The sequence below is a fragment of the Polypterus senegalus genome, chromosome 1, assembly GCF_016835505.1.
Source record: "Polypterus senegalus isolate Bchr_013 chromosome 1, ASM1683550v1, whole genome shotgun sequence".
Taxonomy (NCBI): domain Eukaryota; kingdom Metazoa; phylum Chordata; class Cladistia; order Polypteriformes; family Polypteridae; genus Polypterus; species Polypterus senegalus.
The window spans coordinates 313,231,474-313,246,020 of NC_053154.1; the positions used below are offsets into that span (position 1 = coordinate 313,231,474).

Here is a 14,547-nt window from a genome sequence, read left to right on the forward strand (position 1 = left end):
GCATTAGTGGTGGCTGAAGGGGCTCCCAACTCACTATGCAAAGCACTTTAAGTAGTGGGAACAGCGTTCAATAAATGTACAAAATTATTATTTAATTAATTATTATTTATTAAATAGGACTAGAACACTTTTAATACTTACCCATGTATTTACAGGGATTGACAACTTGTTTGTAATTATCCTTTACCGATACCAATAATGAAATTTGATTTTAAAAGGATTATTTGTTTTTTATAATAATATCACATCTGTCTTTCTCCTTATTCTGTTTACCCAGTTACAAAGGAAGAGGAATATGGAGCTAAGAGTTAGATGTGGTGTGGAGGCAATAGGAGAAACGGAGCAAGACATGTGGAGTGAAAGGAAGAGAATGATGGGCTGAAGCCACAGGGCAGGCTGAGCTGGAGTCAGAGGATATGAAAAGAATGAATACTCAGGGCCCTGGAGAATGGAGGAAAAAAAAGGAAGTGGGGGACAACCAACTAACCTAAATAAACCTGACAAATGACCATTAAACTGACAATGATGACGGTTGACATTGCTTTAATGTCTTTAAATGAATGCTAAGTTTTATGAGGTAAAAGTCATAATCAAACTTGTGTAGAAATGTTGAAACTTGTTATGCTGCTACACAGCTTTCGCCATTTCACATCCAACAGGATGAAAAACTGAAATTAGCAAATGACTTAACAAAAAAAAAAAAAGGCCTAAAGTCCATGGACACTTACCAACTGCCGTGACAGGTGGCTGAGCATTGTAGTGTGGCGTACTACCAGCTGCTGGATAGGAATTTACACCAGGATACGGATACCCCGGGTAGCCGCTGAAAAAGAGCAAATAAAATTCAGACACACGTACACACACTTTTAAAACAGTTACCTGAAAAGAAGCACAACACTCACGGCAATATTCCTAGCAGTATAAAATAGGCAAAAAAATAAAGCAGAATTATAGGAGCCAATTAAATGCAACGCAGGAAGAAGTCAAAAAATAAATTCCACATAGAAAGCGTAAAATTACCTGGGGTTTGGTGGGTGACCAGTTGGGTAAGGAGGCTGAATGCCACCAGGCATGTAAGAGGCTGAAAGAGACAAGATTACAGAAAGCACAGTGTGTTCAATGAGTTTCAGCCTATCACTGGAATTAAAAGCTTATAATAATAATTTAAAAATACTTATCCTCAAAAGAAAACCATAACCAAGCAAAGGAAAAAAAACAAAGCTTTGTCATATTTTCATCCTGCTTGTAGTACTAGGGTGTTGTACCGTGTTAGCCATTATGGATGTGGTAAGAAATTAAGCAAAATGACCCCTTTTATTGGCTAAAAAGATTACAATATGCACATTTTTGAGGCAACTCAGGCCCCTTCTTCAGACAAATTTCTGTTAAAATCGAAAGTGCCTCATCCATACAATGAGCTGGGGAGACAGAAATGTGCTGCCTGCGTTTAAAGCAAAACTCTCCTCAAACTTATTGTATACTGCCTGAAATGATGTCAAAACTATAAAGCTATACTGCCTGAATTTCAAAAATAGTTTCAGGGAAAAAAAAAAAAAAAAGCCAAAAATAAGATTGCTGCAATGAAAAACTAAAAGTACATGAGAATAGTACATTCTAAAAGCACAACTCTTGTTTTACGATTTGGCCGCATCTTAATCTCAGATTTCTACAAAGCCAAGTGTGCCCTCTAGTGTTTACGAAGTATCACAACACTTAAAACCACACAGCCACATTCATCTTCTATTAATATTAATTGTTCAGGTTATTTTTTATAAATTACAAAAAATGTTACAACAATAACACTTTTGGGGACCTTAACAAAGGCTTCTTTGGGTCTTCAGAACACTTACACGGCATCAGTAAAGTGTTTCTTCATCTCTGCAATGTGACCAGTTAACAAAACTTCACTTTAGTGTGGTCCGAGTTGGCTGAACTGAGGCACATTTCTCTTGATATGACAAATTTAGTATATGAATACTTCATATTATCAAGTCATTTTACCAGCAGGTCAATACGCCACACTGCACAGACATGGAGGACCAATCCACTGACACTTTATAAGCGTTATGAAGACCAAAAGAAGTACTTTGCTAAGGTTGTGTTACATAAGAGTAAATGTGTAATAGATTTGTGCAAAAGTAACTTCTTCCTTGTAAGAAGTTTTCATTAATTGTACCTTTTGAAGAACGTGGAAAAGTGAACACAGTTTAATAGCTTTCTTTCTGTGTGGACTGTGAAGATAAAAGTCAAACTACAGTACTTACTGTTTGGTGGACCAGTAGCCTGATAGGCTGGGAATGTCGCTGCAACGGGACGTGAAAACACAGGGGGTTCCTCTCCAAACACAACAATCATCACCTGGATCAGTCCATACAGATCCGACTCGGGCTAAGGGTGGAAAACAAGCATCAGTTCTCTTAATCTCAATTTGGATTAATCTGCAGATAACAACAGCACAGCACAGCACAACTTTGAGAATTCTACTAAAAAACCAAACGTACAGTTTTGACCAGTCGTACTGTAAATGGCAGAATCTGAACAAAGGACAATCTTTATATGAACCTGAAATTATTTATAAATCATTTTCTGACTTTCGAACAAGAGAAATAAGTGTAAATAATTCATTGTATTTTGAAAAATGTGCTGAAGGCATAATTCGCAATTTTTTCCCCCAAAAATGTTTTGTATTTTTTCAACAGAGATCTGAAATTTGAGAGGCATTTGTCCAATTTTTGCCCATTTACAGTAATCCCTCCTCGATCGCGGGGGTTGCGTTCCAGATCCCCCCGGGATAGATGAAAATCGGCGAAGCAGAAACTATATGTTTGCATTGTTATTTTTATATATTCTAAGCCCTTATAAACTCTCCCACACTGTTAACATTATTAGAGCCCTCTAGACATGAAATAACACCCGTTAGTCAAAAGTTTAAACTGTGCTCCATGACAAGACAGAGATGACAGTTCTTTCTCACAATTAAAAGAATGCAAATATATATTTTCTTCAAAGGAGTGTCTGCATCAGGAGCAGAGGATTTAAGAGAGAGAGAGCGCTCGTAAAGAAAAGCAAACAATCAAAAAATCAATACGTGTGCTTTTAAGTTTGCCGTGGCATTTTTTTGAGGAGCGTCAGTATCTTCTAAGCAAACAGCCCCTCTGCTCACATCTCCTCGTCAGGCGCAGAGAACGTCAGAGAGAGAGAGAGAGAGAGCGAGAATAAAGCAAACAATCAAAAAATCAATAAGTGTGCTTTTGGACGCACCGCGATAAAGCGGCATTTCTTAGAGGTGCGTCCGTATCCACTAGGCAAACAGCTTCGGTGCAAACAGCACCTCTGCTCACATCTCCTCCGTCAGGTGCAGAGAAGTCAGAGAGGGTGAGACAGAGGCAGAGACAAGCAAACAACCGAGCACCGCGCAGGAAGCATATCTTATAGCAGTGTTTTTCAACCTTTTTTGGGCAAAGGCACACTTGTTTCATGAAAAAAATCACGAGGCACACCACCATTAGAAAATGTTAAAAAATTTAACTCTGTGCCTATATTGACTATATATAAAGTAATTCTCTTGAATAGGAATCAAATAAACACAAAGAAAGTATTTTATAATTACTTTATTATGAAATATTAAGTAAACAAAATAGTGAAAAATTATAAAATTCAGTGCGCAACCTGGGCCTGTTTGGCTGAACACAAAGCTGATATTCTGGCTGGAATCGAAGAAAGACACACACGTAGCTCTTCGTCAACAGCTCTCAGTCTCTCTCTGTATTTGGTTTTTATAGCAATCATGCTTGAAAAGCTAATCTCACACAGATATGTAGTGGAAAATGGGAGCAATGTCAAAATAGCTTTATTTGCCAGAAGGGGGAACTCCTTGGCGGTATCCAACCAAAAACTGTCCAAAGGTAGATCAGCAAATCTTAGCTTGAAACCACGATTTTGTCTCAGTTCAGTTAGTTCCTCCTGCTCCTGTAAAGTCATGTCCTTTCCACCAACTGATGCTGAGCTATAAGGGTCCCTAACCCAGTCAAGGCATTCAGTGGAGACTGAAGAGAAATAAAATGACAACTTCTCCTCAAGAGTTTTTAAATGTTTAACTATTATCTCACAAAGTGCAGCAGTGTGAACACCTTGCCATTGCTTGGTGAGTGTGAGCATTTCAAGATTGCCACTTTCCACGTGTTGATGCCAGAGTTGCACCTTTGAACGGAATCCATTTATTTTATCTGTACTTGTAAGCAGGTTTTCACTTCGGCCTTGCATTCGTGTGTTCAGTTCATTCAGATGATAAAATATATCTGCCAGGTATGCCAGCCTTACACACCACTCATCACTTGCAAGCTGCTTTGCGTAATCTGACCTCTCATTTGTCAGAAACACTTTAAGTTCCTCCGCAGCTCATACACACGAACCAAGACCTTGCCACGCGACAACCACCGGACCTCCGTATGCAACAGCAAGGTTTTATGCTTCGCTCCCATCTCCTCACACAAAGCTAAAAATATGCGACTTTTCACGGGTCGTGACTTTATAAAGTTTACCATGCGCACAACATCATCCAACACATGAACTAGGGCTGCTGGTAAAGTCTTGGCTACGAGGGCCTCGCGGTGTAAAAAACAATGCGTAACAATCACATCTGGATTTCTTTCCTTCACTCTGCTTACAAAGCCTTTGGTGCGCCCGACCATGGCTGCAGCTCCATCGGTGCAGACACTTGTGCAGTATTCCCACTTAAGTCCTCCTTGTTCAAGGTATTCTGATGTGACCCGAAAAATTTCTTCTCCTGTTGTTTTGTCTGGCAATGCCTTGCAAAAAAAGAAGTTTTCTCTAATTGCATCACCATCAACAAAACGCACATTGGCCAAGAGTTGAGCATGTCCACTGATATCAGTAGACTCGTCAAGTTGCAATGCAAATTTCTCACTGATACGGATCTTTTCCAAAACCACACTTTCGATGTCTGCAGACATGTCATTAATACGTCTGGAAATTGTGTTGTCTGAGAGAGGGACTTTGGCTATTTCCTTAGCTGCTTCAGGTCCGAGCATCTCCTCTACAATAGCTTTGCAGGCAGGAAGTATTAATGTCTCTGCCACAGTGTGCGACTTTTTTGACTTGGCTATAAGTTCAGCAACTTGATAGCTAGCTTTAAGAGTTCTTTCATTTACCTTTGTGGTTTTTCTCATGAAAGTTGCCTGTTTCTCCATGTTGTCACGCAGGCGAATAAAATAGTCCGCATTCTTGTTTTGAAGCAAAGGATGTTTCGTTTGGAGATGGCGTTTTAAGTTTGCTTGGGACCATAGCACTGTTAGCTAGCTTTTCACCACGCACAGTGGAGCTGGTTTGTTTGTATCTCCAGTGCAAGTAAATCCAACTGAAATATAGCTTTCGCTATATTGCCTTGCGCCAGAGAATTTGCTTGTGTTAACCATCTTTGCTTTCTTTTGACCCCCACTCATACTTGGGCTCTCATCTGCCTCCAAATTTTGTTCAGAGTCCAGTTCTTTCCTTTTCAAAAACTTGTCCATCACTGCAGTATCTCCAGATGACAGCTCTGTCTGTGCATGGGCCTGGCCCCTGGTGGATCTGGTCTGTCAGGGCAGGGCCTGGGCAGTTGCTCCCCCCGGTCGGGTTGTGCCAGGGCAAGATAGTGCTGCCTCTCCTCTCTGGTTGCTCCGCCCTCCTGGATCCGATGCCGGATGACGTCACAGGCAGTGACGATTTCCGGGCATCAGGGAGCCAGGAAGTGGAAGGTGTCCCAGAGGGGACCGGGGGAGTCTAGGCACGAATTTCAAAAAACACAAAAAAAACACAGTCTGTCTCAGTGTCTTGTCTTGTCTGCACCTACGGCACACCAGGCAACATCTCGCGGCACAAAAACTCTGTCTTATAGCATTGAGGAGTTTTAGTTAATATGTAATACATGCTCTGATTGGGTAGCTTCTAAGCCATCTGCCAATAGCGTCCCTTGTATGAAATCAACTGGGCACACAAACTGAGGAAGCAAGTAGCATAAATTAAAAGACGCATTGTCCACAGAAATCCGAACCAGCGAAAAATCTGTGATATATATTTAGATATGCTTACATTTAAAATCCGCGATAGAGTGAAGCCGCGAAAGTCGAAGCGCAATATAGCGAGGGATTACTGTATACCTTTTTTTTTTTTAAAGCTAATCTATAATGTAAATATGGCAGTACATACTTAACTGTACACCCAAACCACCACAACCCGATTTTTGAAATATTTCTTTTTATGTAAAACATTTCCAGATAGATAGATGGTGGCACAAAAGAACAGACAGCCAGAGACAGACAGTCAATCCATTAGTTGATGTCTCCAGAGAGGTGCGATTTATAAAAGTTAAAGGAGTGCCATTTGTGTAACTGAAGAGGTGTGTTCTCTGGACACCACCACCACGCACCACCCTGAATCCCCCCCAACCCCCTTGCCTCAGACGTCAAAGTCTAATAGTACTGACCGTGCACTATGGACACCGAAGGGTGCCATTTATGCTACTACAGCAATTTCCAGAAAAAGTTGGAAGCTCTCACTACCGTTGACGCTAGGATAAAGAATACTGATGTTGCCATTGAGCTCGGCTTTCGGCACGGAGCTTTGTCAACTTTATGTGCTGAAAGACCACACTATATTCCAATTCAGTTATAACAAAATCTCGGTTATAAAAAGTTGTTTTTTCAGTCTCCAGTACTTTGTTCTGATTGAACTTGACCTGTAATAACTAATACTTATCTTGTTTTCAGGGTGCTCTACAAGAAAGACCATGGGAAGAAACAAAGAATAAAAAAAAAATGCAGATCACCTTAAAATTTACTGGGAAGCAGTAAAGGCAGGACTATCCAAAGACTCGAATACACAATACTATCCCCAATTCTCAGATCATGATATGATAATGGTCTCACACTTAGGTTAAGGTTCGAGTGAAGGTGCATCAGTCAACTGTACCATAGAGCTCTGCATTACAAGGATTTGCACAGGAGGGTACAAAGAAAGAAAATCTATAACAAGTCAAAAATAAAAGAAAACTGTCTTGAAGAGTTTTTGTTTAACTGCTGAGCATCACTGTTTATACACTGTGTGCACAATTATTAGGCAAGTGAGTATTTTGAGCATATCATCATTTTTAAAGCGTATATTCCAACTCCAAGCTGTATTAACTTGAATGCTTATTGGATTTAAGCACGTCAGGTGATGTGTATTTGTGTAATGAGGGAGGGTGTGGCCTAAGGAGATCAACACCCTATATCAAGGTGTGCAGAATTATTAGGCAGCTAGTTTTCCTCAGGCAAAATGGGCCAAAAAAGAGATTTAACTGACTCTGAAAAGTCAAAAATTGTAAAAAGTCTTTCAGAGGGATGCAGCACTTTTGAAATTGCTAAGATATTGGTGTGTGATCACAGAACCATCAAACATTTTGTTGCAAATAGTCAACAGGGTCGCAAGAAACGTGTTGAGAACAAAAGACGCAAATTAGCTGCCAAAGATTTGAGAAGAATCAAACGTGAAGCTACCAGGAACCCAATATCCTCCAGTACTTTCATATTCCAGAGCTGCAACCTACCTGGAGTGCCCAGAAGTACAAGGTGTTCAGTGCTCAAAGACATGGCCAAGGTAAGGAGGGCTGAAACCCAACCACCACTGAACAAGAAACATAAGTTGAAACGTCAAAACTGGGCCAAGAAATATCTGAAGACAGATTTTATTCAAAGGTTTTATGGACCGATGAGATGAGAGTGACTCTTGATGGATCAGATGGATGGACCTGTGGATCAGTAATGGGCACAGAGCTCCACTCCAACGTGGAGGTGGGGTACTGGTATGAGCTGGTATTTTTAAAGATGAGCTAGTTGGACCGTTTTGCATTGAAGATGAACTCAAAATCAACTCCCAAACCTACTGCCAGTTTTTCGAAGACACTTTCTTCAAACAGTGATACAGGAAAAAGACCATGATTTTTATGCAGGCCAATGCTCCATCACTTGCATCGAAGTTCTCCACTGCGTGGCCAGCCAGTAAAGGCCTTAAAGATGAAGGAATAATGACATGGCCCCCCTTCCTCATCTGACCTAAACCCTATCGAGAACTTGTGGGCACTTCTTAAACGCTAGATTTACGGGGGAGAAAAACAATACACCTCTCTGAAGAGTGTCTGGGAGGCTGTAGTCACTGCTCCACAAAAAGCTGATCGTCAACAGATCAAGAAACTGACAGACTCCATGAATGGAAAGGCTTATGACTGTTATTGGAAAGAAGGGTGGCTATATTGGTCATTGATTGATTGATTGATTTTTTTTTGAAATGTCAGAGATGTTTATTTGTAAATTTTGAAATGTTTGTTTATTATTCTCACTATAACAGATGAAAAGAAACAAGTGAGATGGAACAATTTTCATTTTTCCATTAGTTGCATAATAAATCTGCACACTAATAGTTGCCTAATAATTGTGCGCACATATGTATTCCCCTGATGATGTTCACACTCACATTTCCGTTGTGAGACATTCAGGTTTCAGGTTTATTAACATTTTGGATTGACTGATAGCACTGTGTTTGTTCCATATTAAAATTAATCCTCAAAAATACAACTTGCCTAATAATTCTGCACTCCCTGTAATATTAATAAAAAATCTACTACTATAACAATACCTACACATCTGAAAAATCAGGTTTGGGTATACAGTGAGGTATGCATCGTGGGTGCATCTTGGGGCAGGGGTGGTGGTTGTACTAAGAACAATCAGCACGGGGCAGACCAAGGCATGCTAGTAGGAGTACATCCCTTGAGTTGAGCTTCTGAAAATTTTGTTTGGACAAGTGGCTGAACTGCCCTGATCTGTGCAGCTTAGCTTGTTGCCACCGCCAAGAAACCACAAAGAAAGTGAACTGAAGAAACCAAACAAAGCCTTCTGCTTCTAACACACATGCACATGGTGTACTAATAACTAACAGCAGTACTTACATGTTTCCACTCATGCAGGTAAGGCAGGTAGATTTTTCCATTTGCATCGACATGCTTCCCTGTCTTAATCATCATTGTGCTGGTTGGCTTCACAAAACATATAGGAGGATTGTAAGGGTAGGTGTCCAGTAGCCATAAGCAGACAGGAATATTATATGTGTTTCCTACAGAGAGAGAGAGAGACAGAGAGAGGGAGAGGTTAGGAGCAGGCACTGATAAAGCGCATTGCCGCACCCACCACATGACAAACCATCTCAGGGTCCAGATTAGGACCCGAATGCAGCCATGACAACAGGTGACACCTCAGCACCACACTAGTTCAGATGGAGTGGGAACAGTGTAAGGTTGTTTTTATGGTGCTGGAGTGCCAATTCTGACACCAGCCCTACAGTTTTTCCCTGCAGGTTGGAGGGCACACATGTAGAAGAAAACAAAATACAGTAAGCCAGAAATGAGTAACTGCACCTTCACATCTGGGCCCTGTAGCCAGCAGCCATATCACACATGCACTTCAGAGCCAGTAATCCACCTGAAGCTAAGCATCTTTAGGCCCGGCCAGTACTTGGAAGGGAGGCTTTGGTTGCTGCTGGAAGAGGTTCTGGCGCGGTCAGCAGGGGGAGCTTATCCTGTGGTCTGAATGTGGATCCCAATGTCCCAGTGCAGAGATTCGGACACTCTGCTATAGAAACGGTGCCATCCTTCAGACGAGATGCAAGACCGAGTTCATTAAAGATCTCTGGGCATCCTTTGTAAAGAGCAGGGTGTATCTCAATGTCCTGGCTAAAATGCCCACCAAGGCTTGGTCATTCTGGCCCCCTGAGAACCGTAGCGCGTATGAGAAAATGAGGGCAACCATTAAGAAGGATATCAGAGAGGCTAAAAGACAGTTGGAGAGGAATATAGCAGATAAGGCGAAAGAAGACCCCAAGAGATTCTTTCAGTATTTTAGTAGTAAAAGAACAGTTAAGGAGGAGGTCAAATTCATCAGGAATAGTAAAGGGGAATTAAAAGATACAGACAATGAAATAGCAGATGCCCTAAACTTACATTTTTCTGAGGTGTTTACAAGTGAGCAAGTGGATAACCTGCCAGAGGTAAACGCAACTACTAAGGAGGTACTGAGGGATTTGGAAATTGTAGAGGGAGAAGTGTTGCTCAGATTAAATAAGATGAAATCAAACAAATCACCAGGCCCAGATAATATTTATCCTTGTGTTCTTAAGGAGGCTAGTGAGTACATATATAAACCCTTGACACATATTTTTAGGAAGTCACTGTGCACTGGAGAGATTCCAAAGGACTGGAAAATGGCAAATATCATCCCATTATATAAAAGGGTGACAGGGCAGATCCAAGCAACTATAGGCCAGTAAGCTTAACAAGCATCACAGGAAAATTAATGGAAGGAATTATTAAGGATAAGATTGAGCAACACATGACAAGGACAGGAGTTATTCTGAACAGTCAGCATGGGTTCAGAAGAGGGAGGTCGTGTTTTACTAACATGTTGGAATTCTATGAGGAGGCAACAAAAGGATACGATCAAAGTGGAGCTTATGATGTTATTTATCTGGACTTTCAGAAAGCATTTGATAAGGTGCCACATGAGAGGTTGGGCATCAAGTTAAAAGAAGTGGGAGTTCAGGGTGATGTTTTTAGATGGGTGCAGAATTGGCTCAGACACAGGAAGCAGAGGGTGATGGTGCGAGGAACCTCATCAGAACTGGCCGATGTTAAGAGTGGTGTTCCACAAGGGTCAGTGCTAGGGCCACTGCTATTTTTAATATATATAAATGATTTAGATAGGAATATAAGTAACAAGCTGGTTAAGTTTGCAGATGATACCAAGATAGGTGGATTAGCAGATAATTTGGAATCCGTTATATCATTACAGAAGGACTTGGATAGCATACAGGCTTGGGCAGATTTGTGGCAGATGAAATTTAATGTCAGTAAATGTAAAGTATTACACATAGGAAGTAAAATATTAGGTTTGAATACACAATGGGCGGTCGGAAAATCGAGAGTACACCTTATGAGAAGGATTTAGGAGTCATAGTGGACTCCAAGCTATCAACTTCCAAACAGTGTTCAGAAGCCATTAAGAAGGCTAACAGAATGTTAGGTTATATAGCACGATCTGTGGAGTACAAGTCCAAGGAGGTTATGCTCAACCTTTATAATGCACTGGTGAGGCCTCATCTTGAGTACTGTGTGCAGTTTTGGTCTCCAGGCTACAAAAGGACATAGCAGCACTTGAAAAGGTCCAGAGAAGAGCGACTAGGCTGATTCCAGGTCTACAGGGGTTGAATTATGAGGAAAGATTAAAAGAGCTGAGCCTTTACAGTTTAAGCAAAAGAAGATTAAGAGGTGACATGATTGAAGTGTTTAAAATGATGAAGGGAATTAGTACAGTGGATCGAGACTTGTATTTTAAAATGAGTTCATCAAGAACACGGGGACACAGTTGGAAACTTGTTAAGGGTAAATTTAGCACAAACATTAGGAAGTTTTTCTTTACACAAAGAACGATAGACACTTGGAATAAGCTACCAAGTAGTGTGGTAGACAGTAAGACGTTAGGGACTTTCAAAACTCGACTTGATGTTTTCTTGGAGGAAGCAAGTGGATAGGACTGGCGAGCTTTGTTGGGCTGAATGGCCTGTTCTCGTCTAGATTGTTCTAATTCTAATCATTCCCTGTCTCCAATAACTATCTCTCACCCCTTCACCTCCTAAAAGCTAATGTGTGGCGAGTGTACTGGTGCAAAAATGGCAGCTGCTATCTCAGTCAGGTGGATGCTGCACATTAGTGTTGAAAGAAGTGGCTCCCCACTCACTAAGGTAAAAAGTGTGAAAAGCACTAAAGAATTATCATTATTATTATCTAACCAAATTCAGGTTAACATTCTTGTAAAAGACGATTCTGCAAAGTGCAGCACAAACACAGAATGATTACTGCTCTCTTTAATTTCAGAATCTTTACCTTTATATGATACTGGAACTGTTCCAGTCAGGCTCATCAGTTCTCTTGAGGTTCCGTCATTAAACACTGGTAAAAGAAGAGAAAAAAAGTTGAAGCAAAAATACAAGATTCTATGTAAAAATTAAAAAGGACACCTAGACATTAATTTACTGAAACTTTAGTCAGCACCTCAGAGACAGCACTCTACTAATTCTGGTATTCCAGATGAAATTCTTCTTCCAGTGTGAATTTCTTAAAAACTGTTTTTACCAGTATGCTAAAAATGAGTGAAAATCCTGCAAACATATTTAATTGTACAATACAAAATGTACAAATCCATACATGCAAAAGGAAACAGTAGTCGTCATTACTAACCCTCCCACAACCCTAATCTTAACCGCAGAGTAAGGATGGTTTATGAAACTGACGCTCAAGGAGAGCCCTGAAATGTGTGTGTTGAGAGAGGTGCACATGGCACGTAATGCAAACGTTTCTGAACATTACAATAGATGTGTGCAACCTGATTGGCTCGTGAACTGAGCAGAGCTCTGGAGGTCCACAGTCAGTTATTTTCTTGACAATGGCTGCAGCGTGAGAGAGCTACCGAGCAAGAGTAACATGAATACCTGCTGTCAAATCTATATGAGTGGTGCCAGTGTACCCAGTTATTCAATAATACAGGCAGTCCACAGGTTACAGACATCTGACCTACGCCATACGAACGGGGGCCGCAGCTGCGACGCATACGCCTCAGTAACTGCCGCACCGTCATCTTCCACCAGGGGACGCTGCAAGCGGTGGCTGGATAGAGGCTGGAGGGGAGCGATTTCGCTGCTCGCACAGTGTAGTGTCCCTCGGCCGGCTCCGGCGTCAAGCGGTTTCACTGCCCGCGCGCCACACGGCTGCCCATTCATTCTCAGTGGGCAGCTGGTAATGCTGCAAGCGGTAGCCCGGTTTTGGCTGAACGGAGGCTATGGAGGGTGAACGGGGCGGAAGGGGGTAGCATTGTAGTATGCATCGGATGGCTGCATGTTGAATGGGGGCAGTGTCGCGGCGAACACTGCAGGCAGCATACTGTAGTGGAGGTGACTGTGAGGTGGCTGGTCCTTATTCATTCTCAATAGCAAGCCTGCTTGTACTGTTACGCACATAGCAGGAAGTTGTCTCTTGTCAGTACAGGGTGGTCCAGATATAATTATGCAGATCCAGATCGTTTGGACAACTTTGATTTATGCAAGGACGATTAGAGTTCAGCGCGAAGACGATTCTTTATGTCGTCAGTTCGTACACTTCTCGATGGTCCGGATTTTTCGGGGGATTTTCTACGTAATAAACTGAATAAGTTATAGCGTAATGAAAATTGCATGATTAGATCTGGACCACCCTATACAGACATGTTGACGTCTGGTGCCTTCCTGCTGTGATAGCGTGTGCAGTGCTGTGCAGAAGAGCTCATCTTAACCTTTTGTCTTCACCCTTCAAGAATGTCTCTGAAGCACAAATCTGATGCAAGTGCTGGAGAGACAGTAAAGAAAAGAAAAACCATCACCATTGAAAATAAAGTAGAAATAATAAAAAGGTCAGAGAGAGGTGAAACTCCATCATTCATTGGCAGAGCACTTGGTTACAGTCGGCCAACAATGGCATTTATTAAAATAATGGACCTGTTCCGACTTACATACAAATTCAACGTAAGTACAAACCTACAGTCCCTATCTCGCACGTAATCCGGGGACTGCCTGTACATTGGTTAATTGTTTTAAATTACATTTCAGTCTGAAAAATATATACAGATAAACACATTGTATACAAATGCACCAAAACCATCAGAATCTTTAACATTAAAGCACTTTAGATTTTTGGCTAATTGTACACTCATTAAATTGGCTGTTTTAACTTTGGGAATTATACAAGGTAGGCCATAAGTTTCCATACACCAGCTGTCTACACCAATCCTGCGCTCCATCAACATCCGAATATGCAAGTCAGAGCTGGGAATGTCGAGTGTGTTCCAGTAAAACTTTCAGAAAACTAATAAGGGTGCCATCAGGAAAACCTGCTGTGCTTGCTCATTCGGAATAGAGACAACTACTAAACAAGATGATAACACGTTACACGCTGCATCTTGTTCATCCAAACACCGCATCAATATTTCCACAGAAAGATGCTGGCCAGCAGTGTGTGTACGGCTGATGAAATAAGACACAGACAAGTGCTATAAAACAATATAATACTACATTTAATACGGCCATCTTGGATTTTGAGGTCAGGATTGGTGAGGCTCTCCCAACTCTCCAAGTAGGAAATCCGACTAGTAGGGGCATTGCAGAAGAAACTTCTTACTCTGAACTTGGAAATTGTGACTTCCAAGTTCAAATGGAACACAGCCCACAATCAATCAACCTCTCTGTGCTCCACTGTTAAATAAATAAATAAAAAATTAAGGGGAAAGAGTTAAGTTCATTGAACAGGAGGGCAGAAAAAAAATGTTATCCCGGACGTCTTTACGCGTATCAAGAAAACCTGCATGCTGGTCTGCTGGGAAAATAAAACAAGAAGAACAATAGTACAATTATTTCTACTAAAGAACATATAAATCC

The 14,547-nt window shown here is 41.2% G+C and overlaps 1 protein-coding gene across 1 annotated transcript in view; it reads right to left on the bottom strand.

Annotated features, from left to right (window-relative positions):
• The window catches only part of LOC120516509 (tumor susceptibility gene 101 protein-like), a 48,288-nt gene that overhangs the window by 3,041 nt on the left and 30,700 nt on the right, over window positions 1–14,547 (bottom strand). The window contains exons 3-7 of the mRNA XM_039738266.1: window positions 11,969–12,034; window positions 8,984–9,147; window positions 2,265–2,388; window positions 1,021–1,081; window positions 729–823 (exon numbers count right to left, since the gene is read on the bottom strand). Of these exons, the coding sequence (XP_039594200.1) occupies window positions 729–823; window positions 1,021–1,081; window positions 2,265–2,388; window positions 8,984–9,147; window positions 11,969–12,034 (510 nt within the window). The remainder of the gene's footprint in view (window positions 1–728; window positions 824–1,020; window positions 1,082–2,264; window positions 2,389–8,983; window positions 9,148–11,968; window positions 12,035–14,547) is intronic.